This window comes from Elgaria multicarinata, chromosome 18 (genome assembly GCF_023053635.1).
Source record: "Elgaria multicarinata webbii isolate HBS135686 ecotype San Diego chromosome 18, rElgMul1.1.pri, whole genome shotgun sequence".
NCBI classification, from domain to species: domain Eukaryota; kingdom Metazoa; phylum Chordata; class Lepidosauria; order Squamata; family Anguidae; genus Elgaria; species Elgaria multicarinata.
The window spans coordinates 17,134,654-17,155,206 of record NC_086188.1 but is presented as its reverse complement, the minus strand read 5'-3'; the positions used below and the strand labels follow the sequence as shown (position 1 = coordinate 17,155,206).

At 41.1% G+C, this 20,553-nt stretch overlaps 1 protein-coding gene across 2 annotated transcripts in view; it reads left to right on the top strand.

Moving 5' to 3' along the window:
- The window catches only part of GCN1 (GCN1 activator of EIF2AK4), a 102,985-nt gene that overhangs the window by 14,459 nt on the left and 67,973 nt on the right, over positions 1–20,553 (top strand). For both annotated transcript variants that reach the window (XM_063144199.1, XM_063144198.1), the window contains exons 10-19: positions 83–157; positions 2,464–2,592; positions 4,906–4,956; positions 7,104–7,202; positions 12,440–12,613; positions 14,266–14,418; positions 17,733–17,825; positions 18,700–18,775; positions 18,917–19,076; positions 20,291–20,480. In XM_063144199.1, the coding sequence (XP_063000269.1) occupies positions 83–157; positions 2,464–2,592; positions 4,906–4,956; positions 7,104–7,202; positions 12,440–12,613; positions 14,266–14,418; positions 17,733–17,825; positions 18,700–18,775; positions 18,917–19,076; positions 20,291–20,480 (1,200 nt within the window). The remainder of the gene's footprint in view (positions 1–82; positions 158–2,463; positions 2,593–4,905; positions 4,957–7,103; positions 7,203–12,439; positions 12,614–14,265; positions 14,419–17,732; positions 17,826–18,699; positions 18,776–18,916; positions 19,077–20,290; positions 20,481–20,553) is intronic.

Sequence of the window (20,553 nt, the reverse complement as noted above, 5' to 3'; positions counted from 1 at the left end):
CGCCAACTGTTGTGACTTGTGACAGTTTTGCTCTTGATAAAAGCTCATGGATTTAACGCACCTCTTTCTCTTCTGTCTTCAGCGATTTCTTGTTTGCTGGCCTCTGTAACCCTCGACCTCAGCCAGTACGCTCTGGACATAGTGAAGGGGCTGGCGGGTAAGTCCCGTTGTTTCTGGACACATTGTTTGCGGACTGGAGAAATTTCCCTCTGGTCGCTGCTGCTCCATTGACACCATTCTGTATCTCCTTGTCGCTGAGAAAGCAATGAAGATGACAATTTTGATGAACAAAGACGTAGTTATGTCTTCAAGCTCTGGCAGCCTGGCGGCTGTTTGAGATCTAGGCAGAAGAACGAACAGGGAATCTGCATGTTTCCTCCCACTCCTTCTGTTACTACGTGAGGAAATGTATTTATTACATTTCTATACCGCCCAATAGCCAAAGCTCTCTGGGCGGTTCACAGGAATTAAAACCATGAAGTACAATTCAAAGTATAAAACAGGTGACAGTATAAAAACACAACCAGGATGAAACCGAGCAACAATGCAGAGGTTTATACAGATTTAAATTACAGATTTAAAACAGCAAAGTAAAAAGACTAAGATGATAAACTGTTAAAATGCTGGGAAAATACAAAGGTCTTCACCTGGCGTGGAATGAGTATAACATAGGTGCCGGGCGAACCTCTCTAGGGAGCTCATACCACAGCCAGGGTGCCACAGCAGAGAAGGCCCTCCCCCTAGTAGCCACCTGCCTCACTTCCTTTGGCAGGGGCTCATGGAGAAGGACCCCTTAAGACAGTGGTTCTCAACCTTCCTAATGCCGCAACCCTTTAATACAGTTCCTCATGTTGTGGTGACCCCCAACCATAAAATTATTTTCGTTCTCTACACGATCCATTGTCATGGGATGGTTTGCTAATGAAAATAATACATAACAATAGCTTTAATAATACAAAAGATGATACATGACATAGTTCAGTCAATACAGTTTCCTAAGACCATTGGAAATATGTGTTTTCCGATGGTCTTAGGCGACCCCTGTGAAAGGGTCATTCGACCCCCAAAGGGGTCCCGACCCACAGGTTGAGAACCGCTGCCTTAAGACGATCTCAGAGTCCCGGCAGGTACATATAGGAGGAGGTATTCCTTCAGATAACCTGGCCCCAAGCCTTTTAGGACTTTGAAAGTTAATACCAGCACTTTGAATCATGCCCAGACCTGGACTGGTAGCCAGTGAAGTTGGAAAAGGAGTGGCATGATGTGATCTCGTAGGCCAGTCCCTGTTAATAAACATGCTGCCCAGTTTTGTACCAGCTGAAGTTTCTGGACCGTTTTCAAAGGCCACATATAACGCATTGCAGTGATCCAGATGAGAGGTTATCCGAGCATGGATAACTGTAGCTAGACTGTCTCTGTCCAGATAAGGGCACAGTTGGTATATCAGCCTAAGCTGATGAAAGGTGCTCTTTGCCACTGAGTTCACCTGCGCCCCAGGTGACAGTTCTGGATCCAAAAGCACCCCCAAACTACGGACCCAATCCTTTAGCAGGAGTGCAACGCCCTCCAGTTATGGTTGGAGGATCAGGCATTGTTGGCACTGGGAGGATGTTGTAGAGTTGGTGGTTTTTCAAGCCCCCAGTTGGGGCAACCACTTGCATTCATGTGGTTTGGGGACCCAAGGAAGGAAGTTTGGTTCTGTGTTGAGGTGTCTAGTGGTGTTATTCCCATGTAGATCTGGGTAATCTTGCTGGGCGCTGTGTTTTGAGACATAGTAGACACGTGTGTGTGTGAGAGAGAGAGTTCACATGTGTGTGAAAGCTCTCTCAGCCTCAGCTCTGACAGTTGGATCAGACTAAACCACGCCTGTAACCTTTTAGTTGACCTAATGGCTTGATTAACTGACCTAAGGTTTCCTTAGTTTAGCAAGGACCAGTATCAGAGGCAATAACCCTGTATACACCAGGGGAACATGGGTGGGAGGGTACCGTTGCACCCACGTCCTGTTTGTGGGTTCCTGGTCGACAGGTGGTTGGCCACTGTGTGATCCAGAAGGGCTCTTAATCAGCGAGGACCAATTTTTGCAAGGCGGGGCAGTGAATTCACAGCACATCTTTGTTTTTTGAAGAGGTGACCTAGGCTATAGTCATCATATCAAGGCTTCATTGAAAATTGCCTTATGCTGAGTCAGACGATGGGTCCACATAGCCCAGTATTGCCAACACTGTCTGGCAGTGGCTTTCCAAGTTTGGAAGCAGGATTCTTTCTTAGCCTTACTTGGAGATGCTGAGGATCAAACTTGGGGCCTTCTGCAAGCAAAGCGTGTGCCCTCTCCTCCTGAGCTACGCCTCTTCCTGTTTGAGCTACAGCGCTGATGACTGTTCTCTTCCTGCGCTATCGCAAAAGATATTTGTCGTTACCTTGCAGCTCTGGTGTTCTCAGCTTCTGCGCTTGATTTTTTAGGCCAGTTGAAATCCAACAGTTCTCAACTGATGGACGAGGCCATCATAGCGTTAAAGAACTTGGCTCGACAGTGCAGCGACCCATCAACGGTGGAGTCCCTTGGGAAGCACCTGTTTGCCATTTTGGGAGGTGAGTAACTCTTCCTGTGGGGCAACGTCGCCTTACGATTCCTCTCTGTTGACTCGATTGCCGTTGCATTTCTTGCACCACCTTTAGTTATTCCGGTCTTCGGCCATCTCTTTCATGGGGCCCCTGACCTCTACTTTTGTGGCACTCTGTGTGTCTGAATCACGTGAGTTGATCAGAGGACAGGGTGAGATGGTTGCAGATAGATGATGGTTCGCACATTTTTATTTTGCCTGTCATTTCAGGAGCCTCGCTCCTCTGTACTGGCTTCCTCTTTCCTGTAATGTTTCATTTCATTTCATTTATTGCATTTTTATACCGCCCAATAGCCGAAGCTCTCTGGGCGGTTTTCAGAAATTAAAAACTACAATATTTAACAATGTACAAATCAACAATATCACAATAACATTCAAAATATACTAAATACGCATGTACAGCAAAACAAACCAGGTAAGGAAAAAAAAAGCCTTCAGCTCCAGCCTTGCTTTAATGTCTCCAGGTGGGTGGGGAGAGGAGAGCAGGTGGAATAGCTCACCCTTGATGGTCCAGCATTTCTCCCCCAGAAGCAGCACCTCCCAGCCTTCAGCTCCAGCCTCGCTTTAAAGTCTCCAGGTGGGGGGAGGGAGGGGAGCAGGTGGAATAACTCACCCTGTGCAGTTCAGGACTCTTTTTATCGCTTCCCCAAGTAGTAAAATGGGTGTCCTGCCTGAGAATATGCTCGGCACTGAAATGCGCTGATAGTGTGGGCAGGGTGGGTGGAGTTTTAATTTGGTTAAAGCCCTCTGTTTTTAAATCCAAAACTACAAAACTAAATTTTAAAAAATCAGACTGTGTACGCTGAGTTTGAGGAGTCTGAGGACAACCAACAGCAATTGAGGGCAGCGTGCTGCTGCAAGGAAAAAGATCATGGCCAGTGAGGCATTGGCCATGTTCAGAAAAGGTTTTTTTCCCCACATAGGCAACTCCTTTGCTCCTCCCTAATGCAAGCCACAACTAAACCAGGAAGTCTTCAATTAAGCATAGTTTCCCATTTTGTCTGAACTTAGTTAACAGCTTTGGAACAAGCCAGGATATTAAGCTATAGTTTGATGTTGGCTTAATATCTTGGCTTGTTATAAAACTGTTTCCCACTTAATAAGCTGAGATATGAACGGCACACATCCAACCCCTTTGCTCCTCCCGTCCTGGTGCAAGAAAAAACAAATCAGGAAGTCTTCAATTAGCCGTAGTTCCCCCAAACTGTGGTTTATTGAAGACTTCCTGATTTGTGCCGTTCATTAAGACAATATATGGATGTCTGAACCAGCTCAGAGTCAGTGTCTCCCAATGTCTTGGTTGGGAGACAGAGCAGAATGTGAGCAAAAGTGTGCATTCTACTCAGCCAAAATAGGCAACCATAGATAAGCTGTCTGATTTCGGAGAGTAGCAGTTAATATCAGAACAGTTACGTTCAGGTCCTGCTTGAATAAATAAACGTTAAAACCGGGGTTTGAAATCATAATGTTGAGTTTAATCTATAATAGAAAACTCGTGGGGTTGTGGCCTGGTGAAGGTGTAGCAATTTTTTAAAAAGAATACGTCTCCACTTGCCTTCAAAGTGTTTCCATTCCCAGTTACCTCTCTTCTTTCATTTTATTTGTTTTATTTAGAGTATTTTTATCCCGCACCTCAGCCAAAAGGCTCTCGGAGCGGCTTACAATGTATCAATAAAGAAGACAGTCCCTACCCTCAGGCTTACATTCTAAAAAAAAAGACATGACACGCAAGGAAAAGTGGATGGGGAGGGAAGAAGGAGAAAATAAAAAGAAATTAAGGAGACTGTTTAGGCTGGTGGGAAGGCCCTGCTCCATCCTCACTCCCTGGTTCTCTCTGTTCATCTACTACCAGACTTTTTTTTAAAGCCCCCAGGAGGGGGTTCAGAGGAGGGCAACGAGGATGATCAGGGGTCTGGCAAAAAAGCCTTATGGGGAGAGACTGTAAGGTTATATACAGCAGTTGCTGGGGAACATGGGTGGGAGGGTGTCCTGCTTGGAGGTTCCTGGTCGACAGTTGGTTGGTCATTGTATGAACAGAGTGCTGGACTAGGTGGACCCTTGGTCTGATCCAGAAGGGCTCTTCTGAGGTTCTTATGCCCATGTGCGTATCTGCCTGCCTGTGCGTGTGCAATGCACTTTCTTTGCAACGTGATCCTTACCTACTTGGGAGTAAGTCATCTTGAATTTGCTGAGGGTTATTTCAGAGTAGGATTGTACTACTGTTGTGCAAGTTTAGTGGCCTTTTGATGTTCCTCTCAACTCCGACTCCTTTTGTTGATAGGTGCTGAGGGGAAACTGACAGTTGTGGCACAGAAAATCAGCATCCTCTCAGGTAAGGATGCCGGAAGCAGGCGGTGGATCGGCTGCAGTCATAATTTATACGTGTTTTGTGGGACAGACTCCAGAATCTCCGCTTTCATGTCATTAGCACATTTTTTTAGTCCTGGGATAGATCTTGCAAGTATACAAAGAAGGTCTCCTATAAGAACGTACACCTTATTACTAAATTCATATCCCATCCATCCTCCCAAAGAGCATGCGTAGCCATTTTATCCTGACAACGCCCCTGTGAGGTAGGTTACCCTGAAAAAGTGACTGGCTCAAAGTCACCCAGTGAGCTTCATATCTGAGGGGGGATTTTAATCGGAGTCTCCTCAGTCATTGTCCAATATCGTAACCCATCCTTCCCCATTATTGGAGTCTGCGACGACACTGACCTCACCCAGAAGGCCTTGCCTGGCACACCCTTCTCAAGCCAAGCGCCACCGCTTGAAAACCCTGAGCAAAGGGTAAAAACAACACAACCTTTTCTTTATATCTGAGGGAACAAGGTAAAGGGCTTTGGAAAATAGGTTCTATTGTTGAGGTACTGAACTGCAGTTGTATTGTTAGATGTTTTTACACTGTAATATAGCAGGTAATAAATCCGAGCTGATACGTGGTTTGTGGTAACAGAAAACATAGTAAAGTTTATTGAAATTTAACAGATCTTTGGTATTTCAATTTAGATCAAACCTGCTTATTTATTGTATTTAAAACAACAATCCCAAGTCCCTTAAAATTCTATCTCCTCTCACTCCTCACACCAAACACTCTCATGAAGCACAAGCCAGACTAAAACTCCCCAGACTAAAACCAACCACACTAAGCTAAAACTCACAATCCCCTCAGCCAACCTATTTATACTCCTCTCTCCCCCTTTCTCACCGCATCACTAGCTACACCCACTCAGTCAAGCGTTCCGCACTAGCTATACATACAGACGCAGACATACCTAAGAGACAGAAAGGTGGGTATCGCCACAGAGTCCAACTCCCATCATTCCCACCCAACAGGTTCGGGAAGGCTGCTGTGACCACTGCACCATAATGGCTCTTAAGAACACTCCCAGTCCTTTCAGTAACTTCACTGTTGGCTCCAGTTTTGGTGGGCCTGCGAATCCATTTTAAGTTCTAGCCAGACGTCTAAAGGAGCTCTCCAAGGTGCTGAGAACCCCCCACCCTGCCCAAATAAGTTCGGCACCTGGGACAGCTCCTTTAGAGTCCTGGCTGGTTGTGCCGGAAACCTGAAATGGATTCACAGCCCCACCAAAATTGGAGCCACCAGCTTCTGCTGCCCCTTTTCCTTGCTTGGGAAAAAAAAATCCAAATTCTGTGAAGATCCATATGTTGGAATCAGAATAAATGATGTGTTTTATATGAAAGGGCACTTTCTTGATACAGGGTGATCACAGCCCTATCTCTGAACAGACTACAGCTGAGATTCGCTTACCTGGGAGTAAATGCCATTGAAGATACTGGAATTTACTTCTGATTAAACACGCACAGGATTAGGGTCATGGGAAGTGTCTTTACGCCAGGTTAGTCTAGTTGTCTCTCTTAGGCAGAAATCTTTCCTACCATTTGCTACCTGATCATAGAATAGTAGAGTTGGAAGGAGCCTATGATGAAGAAGGATTATTTCTAATCCGAAACGTCGGGCGTTCCAGACACAGGCAAGAATTATTAAAGATTTTAATCATTTTCATCGGCACCAGAGCTAGTCTCTCAATCCGCGCCTACACAGTGGTGCCTTTTTACCCTGCCAACTACACACATCGAGTCCAACCCCCTGCTCAGTGCAGGAGTCCTTTATGCTGGAAATGCCAGGGACTGAATCCAGGGATCTTCTGTGTGCAAACCATGTATTCTACCACTGAGCTATGGGTCCCGCTCCAGGATTGCTCCGTAAGGCTGTAATCCTACGCATGTTTGCCTGGGAGCAAGATTCTTGGTGTGAGGCTTCCCGCAAAATATGTTAGATTAGAAAAGACATCAGTGATACTAGGAAATTTCGAATGGCCAAATGGGAAATAGGGGCAGTTTCAACAGTATGAGTGGATGTAGAAAAATGCAACCCTGTGGATACAGAGTTTTCCTGTTCTTTCTAAATATAAAGAGAAATGTAACTCTTAAGTTAGGATGTCTTGCTGCTTCATAGGGATTGGCAGCTGTAGCCATCATGCGGTGTCAGGGGCCTCCAATCAAGCGCTAAGCGAATCCATGACAGAACTTTTCATCCCTTTTCTTCAGCAGGAAGGTAAGGATCTTCCTCTTTCCCCCCTTGTTTCCTGTACACAAATGTAGAGATCACCTTTCTGTTGAAAAACAGTGTAAGACTAAACCACAAACACATGAAAATCCACAAACTGGAGATCTCTGTAAAACGAACCATCCCATAATTTATTGTTGTTCCCTGCCTCGATCCAAACGGAGAGGCGGGTAAGAATTATTATTATTATTATTATTATTATTATTATTATTATTATTATTACAACAGATTTGTTAATAGCACAGAATTAATTCAATTGGCTCTCAAAGGCTTGTTTTATTGATTGATTTGTGATATTATTATTATTATTATTATTATTATTATTATTGAGACAATAGATTCGTTAATAGCACAGAATTAATTCAATTGGTTCTCAAAGGCTTGTTTTATTGATTGATTTGTGATATTATTATTATTATTATTACAACAGATTCGTTAATAGCACAGAATTAATTCAATTGGCTCTCAAAGGCTTGTTTTATTGATTGATTTGTGATATTATTATTATTATTATTGAGACAAGAGATTCGTTAATAGCACAGAATTACTTCAATTGGCTCTCAAAGGCTTGTTTTATTGATTGATTTGTGATATTATTATTATTATTATTATTGAGACAAGAGATTCATTAATAGCACAGAATTACTTCAATTGGCTCTCAAAGGCTTGTTTTATTGATTGATTTGTGATATTATTATTATTATTGAGACAAGAGATTTGTTAATAGCACAGAATTACTTCAATTGGCTCTCAAAGGCTTGTTTTATTGATTGATTTGTGATATTATTATTATTGAGACAAGAGATTCATTAATAGCACAGAATTACTTCAATTGGCTCTCAAAGGCTTGTTTTATTGATTGATTTGTGATATTATTATTATTATTATTATTGAGACAAGAGATTCGTTAATAGCACAGAATTACTTCAATTGGCTCTCAAAGGCTTGTTTTATTGATTGATTTGTGATATTATTATTATTATTGAGACAAGAGATTCGTTAATAGCACAGAATTACTTCAATTGGCTCTCAAAGGCTTGTTTTATTGATTGATTTGTGATATTATTATTATTATTATTATTATTGAGACAAGAGATTCGTTAATAGCACAGAATTACTTCAATTGGCTCTCAAAGGCTTGTTTTATTGATTGATTTGTGATATTATTATTATTATTATTGAGACAAGAGATTCATTAATAGCACAGAATTAATTCAATTGGCTCTCAAAGGCTTGTTTTATTGATTGATTTGAGATATTATTATTATTATTATTATTGAGACAAGAGATTCGTTAATAGCACAGAATTACTTCAATTGGCTCTCAAAGGCTTGTTTTATTGATTGATTTGTGATATTATTATTATTATTGAGACAAGAGATTTGTTAATAGCACAGAATTACTTCAATTGGCTCTCAAAGGCTTGTTTTATTGATTGATTTGTGATATTATTATTATTATTATTGAGACAAGAGATTCATTAATAGCACAGAATTAATTCAATTGGTTCTCAAAGGCTTGTTTTATTGATTGACTTGTGATATTATTATTATTATTATTATTGAGACAAGAGATTCGTTAATAGCACAGAATTACTTCAATTGGCTCTCAAAGGCTTGTTTTATTGATTGATTTGAGATATTATTATTATTATTATTATTGAGACAAGAGATTCGTTAATAGCACAGAATTACTTCAATTGGCTCTCAAAGGCTTGTTTTATTGATTGATTTGTGATATTATTATTATTATTATTATTGAGACAAGAGATTTGTTAATAGCACAGAATTAATTCAATTGGCTCTCAAAGGCTTGTTTTATTGATTGACTTGTGATATTATTATTATTATTATTATTGAGACAACAGATTCGTTAATAGCACAGAATAAATTCAATTGGCTCTCAAAGGCTTGTTTTATTGATTGATTTGTGATATTATTATTATTATTATTATTGAGACAACAGATTCGTTAATAGCACAGAATAAATTCAATTGGCTCTCAAAGGCTTGTTTTATTGATTGATTTGTGATATTATTATTATTATTATTATTATTATTATTATTGAGACAAGAGATTCATTAATAGCACAGAATTAATTCAATTGGCTCTCAAAGGCTTGTTTTATTGATTGATTTGTGATATTATTATTATTATTATTATTGAGACAAGAGATTCGTTAATAGCACAGAATTACTTCAATTGGCTCTCAAAGGCTTGTTTTATTGATTGATTTGTGATATTATTATTATTATTATTATTGAGACAAGAGATTCATTAATAGCACAGAATTACTTCAATTGGCTCTCAAAGGCTTGTTTTATTGATTGATTTGTGATATTATTATTATTATTGAGACAAGAGATTTGTTAATAGCACAGAATTACTTCAATTGGCTCTCAAAGGCTTGTTTTATTGATTGATTTGTGATATTATTATTATTGAGACAAGAGATTCATTAATAGCACAGAATTACTTCAATTGGCTCTCAAAGGCTTGTTTTATTGATTGATTTGTGATATTATTATTATTATTATTATTATTGAGACAAGAGATTCGTTAATAGCACAGAATTACTTCAATTGGCTCTCAAAGGCTTGTTTTATTGATTGATTTGTGATATTATTATTATTATTGAGACAAGAGATTCGTTAATAGCACAGAATTACTTCAATTGGCTCTCAAAGGCTTGTTTTATTGATTGATTTGTGATATTATTATTATTATTATTATTGAGACAAGAGATTCGTTAATAGCACAGAATTACTTCAATTGGCTCTCAAAGGCTTGTTTTATTGATTGATTTGTGATATTATTATTATTATTATTGAGACAAGAGATTCATTAATAGCACAGAATTAATTCAATTGGCTCTCAAAGGCTTGTTTTATTGATTGATTTGAGATATTATTATTATTATTATTATTGAGACAAGAGATTCGTTAATAGCACAGAATTACTTCAATTGGCTCTCAAAGGCTTGTTTTATTGATTGATTTGTGATATTATTATTATTATTGAGACAAGAGATTTGTTAATAGCACAGAATTACTTCAATTGGCTCTCAAAGGCTTGTTTTATTGATTGATTTGTGATATTATTATTATTATTATTGAGACAAGAGATTCATTAATAGCACAGAATTAATTCAATTGGTTCTCAAAGGCTTGTTTTATTGATTGACTTGTGATATTATTATTATTATTATTATTGAGACAAGAGATTCGTTAATAGCACAGAATTACTTCAATTGGCTCTCAAAGGCTTGTTTTATTGATTGATTTGTGATATTATTATTATTATTATTGAGACAAGAGATTCATTAATAGCACAGAATTAATTCAATTGGTTCTCAAAGGCTTGTTTTATTGATTGACTTGTGATATTATTATTATTATTATTATTATTGAGACAAGAGATTCATTAATAGCACAGAATTAATTCAATTGGTTCTCAAAGGCTTGTTTTATTGATTGATTTGTGATATTATTATTATTATTATTATTGAGACAACAGATTCGTTAATAGCACAGAATTAATTCAATTGGCTCTCAAAGGCTTGTTTTATTGATTGATTTGTGATATTATTATTATTATTATTATTATTATTATTATTGAGACAAGAGATTCATTAATAGCACAGAATTAATTCAATTGGCTCTCAAAGGCTTGTTTTATTGATTGATTTGTGATATTATTATTATTATTATTATTGAGACAAGAGATTCGTTAATAGCACAGAATTACTTCAATTGGCTCTCAAAGGCTTGTTTTATTGATTGATTTGTGATATTATTATTATTATTATTATTGAGACAAGAGATTCATTAATAGCACAGAATTACTTCAATTGGCTCTCAAAGGCTTGTTTTATTGATTGATTTGTGATATTATTATTATTATTGAGACAAGAGATTCATTAATAGCACAGAATTACTTCAATTGGCTCTCAAAGGCTTGTTTTATTGATTGATTTGTGATATTATTATTATTATTATTATTATTGAGACAAGAGATTCATTAATAGCACAGAATTAATTCAATTGGCTCTCAAAGGCTTGTTTTATTGATTGATTTGTGATATTATTATTATTATTATTATTGAGACAAGAGATTCGTTAATAGCACAGAATTACTTCAATTGGCTCTCAAAGGCTTGTTTTATTGATTGATTTGTGATATTATTATTATTATTATTATTGAGACAAGAGATTCATTAATAGCACAGAATTACTTCAATTGGCTCTCAAAGGCTTGTTTTATTGATTGATTTGTGATATTATTATTATTATTGAGACAAGAGATTCATTAATAGCACAGAATTACTTCAATTGGCTCTCAAAGGCTTGTTTTATTGATTGATTTGTGATATTATTATTATTATTATTATTATTGAGACAAGAGATTCATTAATAGCACAGAATTAATTCAATTGGTTCTCAAAGGCTTGTTTTATTGATTGACTTGTGATATTATTATTATTATTATTATTATTATTGAGACAAGAGATTCGTTAATAGCACAGAATTACTTCAATTGGCTCTCAATGGCTTGTTTTATTGATTGATTTGAGATATTATTATTATTATTATTATTGAGACAAGAGATTCGTTAATAGCACAGAATTACTTCAATTGGCTCTCAAAGGCTTGTTTTATTGATTGATTTGTGATATTATTATTATTATTATTATTGAGACAAGAGATTTGTTAATAGCACAGAATTACTTCAATTGGCTCTCAAAGGCTTGTTTTATTGATTGATTTGTGATATTATTATTATTATTATTGAGACAAGAGATTCATTAATAGCACAGAATTAATTCAATTGGTTCTCAAAGGCTTGTTTTATTGATTGACTTGTGATATTATTATTATTATTATTATTGAGACAAGAGATTCATTAATAGCACAGAATTAATTCAATTGGTTCTCAAAGGCTTGTTTTATTGATTGATTTGTGATATTATTATTATTATTATTATTGAGACAACAGATTCGTTAATAGCACAGAATTAATTCAATTGGCTCTCAAAGGCTTGTTTTATTGATTGATTTGTGATATTATTATTATTATTATTGAGACAAGAGATTCGTTAATAGCACAGAATTAATTCAATTGGCTCTCAAAGGCTTGTTTTATTGATTGACTTGTGATATTCATATACCGCTTGGCAGATAGATGGATTGGTTTGTCCCCTGCTCTTCATCTTCCTTCTCTCCTCAGTCCACGAAGGCACTCTGGTGCACGCCATCTCTGTCCTTGCCCTTTGGTGTAATCGGTTCACCACAGAAGTGCCCAAGAAGCTGGTTGAGTGGTTCAAGAAAGCCTTCAGCCTTAAAACCTGTACTTCGGCGGTCAGGCACGCGTATCTCCAGTGTATGCTGGCATCCTTCAAAGGTAGGATTTAACTGCGTTCACTGAGGTTTCTACGGTGGAAGAAGGGAACTCAGCTCTTGTGCCACTCCGGTGGTTAGGTCTCCGTGGTGGGGAGCATGTGGTCATCCCGATGTTGTTGGACTGCAACTCCCATCAGCCCTAGCCAGCATGGCCAATGGTGAGGGATTCTGGGAGTTGTGGTCCGAATGACATCTAGAGGGCCACTCTGGGTTAATCTTTTATGTATTTTATGCTTGCTGTTGTTCCCTGCCTCGATCCAATCGGAGAGGCGGGTAATAAATAAATTATTATTATTATTATTAATATTAATATTATTATTATTGAGTGAGGTCTTCTGGGTAAAAGTATAGTAAAACTAGCCTGGAGAAGAGAAGATTGAGGGGGGACATGAGAGCACTCTTCAAATACTTGAAAGGTTGTCACACAGAGGAGGGTCAGGATCTCTTCTCGATCCTCCCAGAGTGCAGGACACGGAATAACGGGCTCAAGTTAAAGGAAGCCAGATTCCGGCTGGACATCAGGAAAAACTTCCTGACTGTTAGAGCAGTACGACAATGGAATCAGTGACCTAGGGAGGTTGTGGGCTCTCCCACACTAGAGGCCTTCAAGAGGCAGCTGGACAACCCTCTGTCAGGGATGCTTTAGGGTGGATTCCTGCATTGAGCAGGGGGTTGGACTCGATGGCCTTGTAGGCCCCTTCCAACTCTGCTATTCTATGATTCTATGAAAAACAACTATGGTGAGATAGAGCCATCAAACCGAGCCGCTTAAGAGCAGGAGGCAACATTAGTTTTTACCCTCAGCTGCTTGGACCATTTCCTGAAGATCATCATATCAGGCCATTGGTGAATCAAACCAAGTAAAAAATGTCTCCAGGATATATTTGGTCTTCAGATCCACAAGCAAGCAAATCCAGAATCGCAAAAATATGAAGTTCAGAATCATCCCTGGCCTGGAGAAAGTGGATAGAGAGAAGTTACCAGTTTGCACGTCGTGGCTACCCAGGGTTTAAGCCAGGGTTGCAGAGCCTCAGCCCTGGGGGTTACACATCTAGGTTGTGCCATCTGGATATGGATGACACAGAAAACAACCCACAATAGGTGAACTGGGCTTCTCTGCCTCTCCCATAATACTAGGACTCCAGTGTCTCAATGAAATGGATGGGCAGGCAGTTGAGGAAAACAAAAGTGTTTCCTTACACAGCACATCATTTATGGAACTCACTGCCACACGATGTGCCGATGGCCACTAGGACAGGTGGCTTTAAGAGGAGATTACACAGATCCCTGGAGGAAAAGCCAGGTGCAGCTTCCAGCCGCTGAGTCCCAGTTGCTGGGGAGCAGCCACAGCAGGAGAGGGTCCTTGCCTTCATGTCCTGCTTTTGGGCTTCTCGGAGTTTCATTTACTTGGCCACTGTGGGAAAGCAGGAGGCCGAACGAAGCGGACCCTTGGTCTGATCTAGCAAAGGCCCCTCTTACGCGCAACGTTGGGATTCTCAGCTCGGAAACCCCTGACTTCAGCCGCTAGAGCTTTTCTCCCGGATGCTACGAAGCCGGGTCTTTCTGGTTCCGATCCTGTTTTCAGCGCAGTCCTCTGACCCAAACTGGGAAAGCCTCCCTGACCCGGGACCGTTTCTCTTCCCCTTTCCGCAGGCAACGTCCTTCTGCAGGGCGTAGACATGCTGCCGGTGCTGATCCAGACGGTTGAAAAAGCAGCGGCGCAAAGCACTCAGGTTCCCCTGGTGACAGAAGGCGTGGCGGCAGCTTTGCTGATTTGTAGGCTCTCGGTAGCTGATGTGCAAATAGGTAAGATCTCAGAGGGGGGCGTTCGTCTCATTTGGACTTTACGAAAGGTCCAGGGTCGTTTATTTGCAAGCCAAAGGCCGTTACGTTTAAGAAAGGGGCGGTTTCCTTGAGACTTGGAACGGATTATTAGAAAGGACTGGTGTGGATTAATTTCTCTTACTTTAACAGAACTGCATATTTCAGGTTTCTACCACTCGGCTAATTTTATTTTATTTTTTATTATTGCATTTATATCCTGCCTTTTTTCCTCCAGGGAATGCAAGGGGGGGTGCACAATCCTCCTCCTCTCCATGTTATCTCACAACAACCACCCTGTGAGGTAGGCTGGGCTGAGAGTCTGGGACTGGCCCAAAGTCACCCAGTGGGCTTCCATGGCCGAGCGGGGACTAGAACCCGGATCTCCCAACTCCTAGTCCAACGCTTTAGCCACTACACCACCCTGGCTCTCACTCCCTCTCCTGTCCGTGCCAACTTACACCCTCGTCCAGGCTGCCACCATTCCCAGAGGTCTCCCAGCTCCAAAAGCGTCAGGGAAGCAATAATAATAATAATAAATTATTTCTTACCCGCCTCTCTGATTGGATCAAGGCAGGGAACAACAGCAAGTGTAAAATACTGATTTAAATCATAGTATACACTGTTAAAAGCATCCTAAAAGTATCCTAAAATTCCACTGGGTAGGCCTGCCAGAAGAGATCAGTCTTGATAGCTTTCTTGAATGCTTGAAGTCTCCTCCGGCAGGCTATTCCACAGTCTGGGAGCAGCAGAAGAGAAGGTCCTCTGGGTAATGGCTGTCAGCTGACAAACATCAGCAGCCTGCCGTGGTAGCTCTGGGTTTAGCGCTGCCCCAGTAGCAAGAAGACAGCAGCACAAAGAGTTGAGGTGGAAGGCTTTATTTACAAGTAAGGGTAGGCTTTCTTGGGGGGAAGAGTAAAAAGCAAAAGAGCTACATGAGCATGCATAGCATAGGAAACCGAGTTACCTTAAAGCGATAAAACCTAGCTAGACTATCCACAACTCCAAAGTAGGGTCTTGGAGTCGTAGCTAGCAACAGACACCGCATAAGAACATGAGAAGAGCCCTGATGCTGGATCAGACCGAGGCTCCATCTAGTCCAGCACTCTGTTCACACAGTGGCCAAGCAGCCATCAGCCAGGGACCAGCAAAGCAGGACATGATGCAACAGCACCCTCCCACCCATGTTCCCCAGCAACTGGTGCACACAGGCTTACTGCCTCGGATACTGGTGGTAGCACATAGCCATCAGGGCTAGTAGCCATGGATAGACTTCTCCTCCAGCGATTTATCCAACCCCCTTTTAAAGCCATCCAAATTGGTGGCTTTCGGTACATCTTGTGGTAGGGAATGTCAGGTATTTGATTTGAGAGTGTTCATATCCAAGTGGAGGTTTTTCTGGAACTGAAGAACAAAGTGAATAATTTCTGAGATAGTCATCTCAAGGTCTTTGAGAGTGGCCAAGATGTGCAGCTGGAGGGCTCTCTGACCAAGGCCGTTTGCAGGCATAGCAGCACAATCCCAGCGATGCAATCCGGTGTTCATATTGCATATGGACACTATGATTGGCTTACAAGGCTATTAATATGTGACATGTGATTGAAGAGTGTGGAGAGTTTGTGTGAAGAGTTATTGTGTAAAGTTCCTCATAAACTTAGATTAGTAGTAGCTGTGTCTGAGTATTCCTTCACTTCATGAACATCTGCCTGCTGCCAGTGACCTCTGTCTCTGCTGACGTGTGCTTGCACTCTGTGCATGCTCTGAGGGAGTGCAATACATCAGACTCTTAACAGGGAATTCCATAGTTTAACTATGTACTGTGCGAAGAAGTATTTGCTTTGTTCTGTCCTGCATCTCCCACCAGTCAGCTTCATGGGATGACCCCATTGGATTCTAGTATTATGGGGGAGGGTCAAAAATGTCTCCCTATCCACCTTCTCCACAGCAGGCATAATTTTGTACACCTCCATTGAACCACATGGAAAAGCAAGACAAAGACTGGGGTGGGGGGTGGGGGTCTTCCAAACTTGTACCCTCAAGCCCTCTTCTCTCTCCACTCCCTCCTGCCTTGCTCACAGATCCGGAGGCCTTAGTTTCACACCTCTCCAGCTGCAGGGCCTCCTTCCTGCTGGCCTCCTTCCTGCTGGTTTATGGCCTTGAGGCCTGATAAGAGCTCTTCTGGCTCTAAGGTCTCTCCTGTCTTTCCGTTTCCCTCCCCAGGTGTCCAGCTGGTAAATCTTCTGGCTGGCGCCCTTCTCCTCCCACACATTAAAAAGCCAAACTAAACCAAAACCATTTAATCCATTTTTAAAATGAAAGCCGTGGTTCTTAGGTAGCTAAGTTCTGTGTCCAGTACTCTGTTATGGAGCTTTATCTGCCCTCCCTTACAATTGCACCATGCATATACAGAGCCAGGCTGGTGTAGTGGCTAAAGTGTTGGACTGGGAGTTGGGAGATCCGGGTTCTAGTCCCCACTCGGCCATGGAAACCCACTGAGTGACTTTGGGCCAGTCACAGACTCTCAGCTCAACCCACCTCACAGGGTTGTTGTTGTGAGGATAAAATGGAGAGGAGGAGGATTATGTACGCCGCCTTGGGTTCCTTGGAGGAAAAAAGGCGGGATATAAATGCAATAATGCATACATAATACATATAGCTTGGATATTAGCAGGGAATCTGCTAATTATGCAGCGTAGATTTACTTGTGAATGTGTTTCAGACACCCTGCCATGGATGGTTAAGGAGAGGTCAAGGACTGGTTTCCGCCACCTTTCTGTGCGTGCTTGGGTGTAAAAAGGTGAATTTAGCCAGTTGTTAGGGTTGTTAAAGACATACACAGACTGCTTTTCAACAGAAACCTGTTCCAAGGTGGTTAGTTATTTGTATGGAATGGAAGGTACCACTTACTCAAGACCCTTTAGCATGGAGTACATGGATATGAACGCACATCTGTGGCATTGTAGAAAGCATGTAAAAAGAGAGGGCTTCCTAACCAGAACAAGGGATCAAATGGCAGCGATGATGCATTAAAAAAAACCTGTTGCGGTAATTGACAAATATTTGTCACTTACTGCAATAGATTTTTTTGTATCTTCGGTACCTTTTGATTCCTGGTTCTGGTTAGGGACCCCTTTCTTTTTACAGTATTGAGTGGAACTCTTCTCTTTTTCCTTGGTTTTCGGAAAGCATTACTGTTGATAAGCATGGCCTGATCCATAGGCCTCGTAAGAGCTGCTTGCAGGGCAAGTTGTGGGTTCATTTTATTCCACACGTGGCTCCGTCTCTCTCTTACTTCCCAGAGAACAAACTGAACAGCTTCTGGCAGCTCATTCTGGATGAGAAAAAGCAGGTTTTCACTTCTGAGAAGTTCCTACAATCTGCATCCGAGGAAGGTGAGGCCGTGCGTTTTCTGAACGGGTCTTTCTCAAACTTGCTGACTAATCACGTTTTGCAAAAACGGCCCCATAAATTAAGCTCGTGGGTTGGGCATGGCGGCTTGTACGTGCTGCCTTTTCCCTTCTTAGGGCAGGGGTGGGGAGGCTGTTGGATTCCAACTCCCATTAGGCCCAGCCAGTACAGTCAAGGGTCTAGGATAGAATCATAGAATCATAGAATAGCAGAGTTGGAAGGGGCCTACAAGGCCATCAAGTCCAACCCCCTGCTCAATGCAGGAATCCACCCTAAAGCATCCCTGGCAGATGCTTGTCCAGCTGACAGATGCTTGTCATCTGTTGGGAGTTGTAATCCAACATCTGGAGGGCCACATGTTCCTTACCCCTTGCTTAGGGCATCAGGCGGAGGGAGATTAATTGTTAAAATCTTGCCTTGGGGCGAAATGGTTGGATTGAAAGAACTTTGTGTCTTTCTCCGTCACTCTTCTTAGGATACTTGCACCATTTATTCATTTAAAATATTACAAAAAATATATATTTTTTAAAAAAATATGCAATATAATATACTATAAAACCAATAATAATAATAAAAAAACTGAATTGTGTTACCCAGATTTTTGCTTTTAAAGCTCCTGGCTTCTGAGGTTGTGCCATCCCTTGCCCGCAAACTTTCAAACATAGCTTTGAATCCATAAGGACTAGCAACCTACTCTTGTATTTTGTTTTTTGTTTTTTTAAAAAAAAGTTAGCTCAGGAAAAGGGATTGTATGATCCTGTGGATTTGAATGAACTCAGCATCATAGGTATGGTGAACAACATGAGCCTTGACTTCTACATGATTCTCTTTTTTGGGGTCTCCCCCTCCCCTCTGCAGCAATGTGCACAGTTCTGCAGCTGACGGAGCGCCTCCTCCTGGACCACGAGCGTCGGCTACCTGGTGCCAAAGTCCAGTACGTATAGCTCGGTCTGTTTCACTCTCCCGTCAACTGAGATGGTTTCACTCTCCCATCAGCTGAAGCTGAGATGGTTTCGGTGCTCAGTTGCCTCCCCTCGACCCCCAAATTTACCTGTCTCTCCCTTCCCACTTCCAGGCAGTATCACAAAGCCCTGGCCGCGGTCCTCCTCAGCCGGTCGTGGTGCGTCCGAAGGCTCGCCCAGCAGACGGTGCGGAAGTTCTTGTCTTTGCCCAGGGGGTTCAAGTTAGCTTACGGGCTCCTAGAAGAGCTGAAGGTGGTTCTCAGTTCTCATAAGGTAAACGCTTTCATTTTTAAAAAAATCCTTTAAAATGTTATTTGCAATTATAAGGAAACAAAAATGTGTGGAACAGCAACATCAAAAAGAATACGTGGAGCCAGTGTGGTGTAGTGGCTAGAGAGATGATTATTATTATTATTATTATTATTATTATTATTATTATTATTATTATTTATATAGCACCATCAATGTACATGGTGCTGTACAGAGTAAAACAGTAAATAGCAAGACCCTGCCGCATAGGCTTACAATCTAATAAAATCATAGTAAAACAATAAGGAGGGGAAGAGAATGCAAACAGGCACAGGGTAGGGTAAGCAGGCACAGGGTAGGGTAAAGCTAACAGTATAAAGTCCGCACAACATCAAGTTTTAAAAGCTTTAGGAAAAAGAAAAGTTTTTAGTTGAGCTTTAAAAGCTGCGATTGAACTTGTAGTTCTCAAATGTTCTGGGCCGTTTGTACACCTGCCTTTTTCCCTGGGATCATTGCTGTGCATCCAAATGACACACAGGGGATCCTCTGGAGCAGGCAGGGACTACCCCACCATTTCCCTGGGATAATCCTTAGGTGTAGAAAGGGCCCAGGAGTCGGGAGATCCAGGTTCTAGTCCCCACTCTGCCATGGAAGGTCACTGAGTGGCTTGGGCTGGTCACAGACTCTCAGCCCAACCCTACCTCACAGGGTTGTTGTGAGGATAAAATGAAGAGGAGGAGGATTATGTATTTATATATATTTATTTATTGCATTTCTGTACCGCCCAATAGCTGAAGCTCTCTGGGCGGTTCACAAAAATCAAGAACATTCGAAGTATAAAACAGTATAAACCATAATATAAAAGCACAAGCAATATAAAAGCCCTTGAGTTCCTTAAGGAGGAATATAAATGTAATAATAAATAAAATGAATAAAAACATAACGTAACCAAAAAAAATTCACTATGTAACTATTTGCAACACCATTAATTGAATAAAAAGAAAAGGAAAAAAAGATTTGACATTTCTGTTTCAAGCGTCTATGTTAATATAAGCAAACTGTATATCTAAATAAGCATCCAGGCGAAATTGACGACTGTGGGATATATGTTCAAATGCAGCAAGCGCAGTAAAGGTTTTCAGACCGCTGAATTGCAGCTGGTGGGTGCTTATCCTTCCAAGCTATTGAAGTAAGAGTCTCTTTGTTTTATTATTTGCTTTATTCACACCACGGTTTAGGTGCTTCCCGCAGAGGCCTTGGTAACAGAGTCGGGAGAACTGTCCGAACAGGGGAGGACGTACATCCCCCCTCGCATCCTTCAGGAAACGTTGTGTGTCATCTCCTGCGTGGCCGGCCTGGAGGGGGATCCAGAGGAGAAGGAAAACCTGGCCTTGGAAATGTTACTAGCCAGCAACCACCCTTCCCTCGGTGAGTAAAGGGGGGACGTTGTCCTGTCTAACCCTACTGCCCTATTTTGGTAGAGGATGTTTCAGGTAATCAA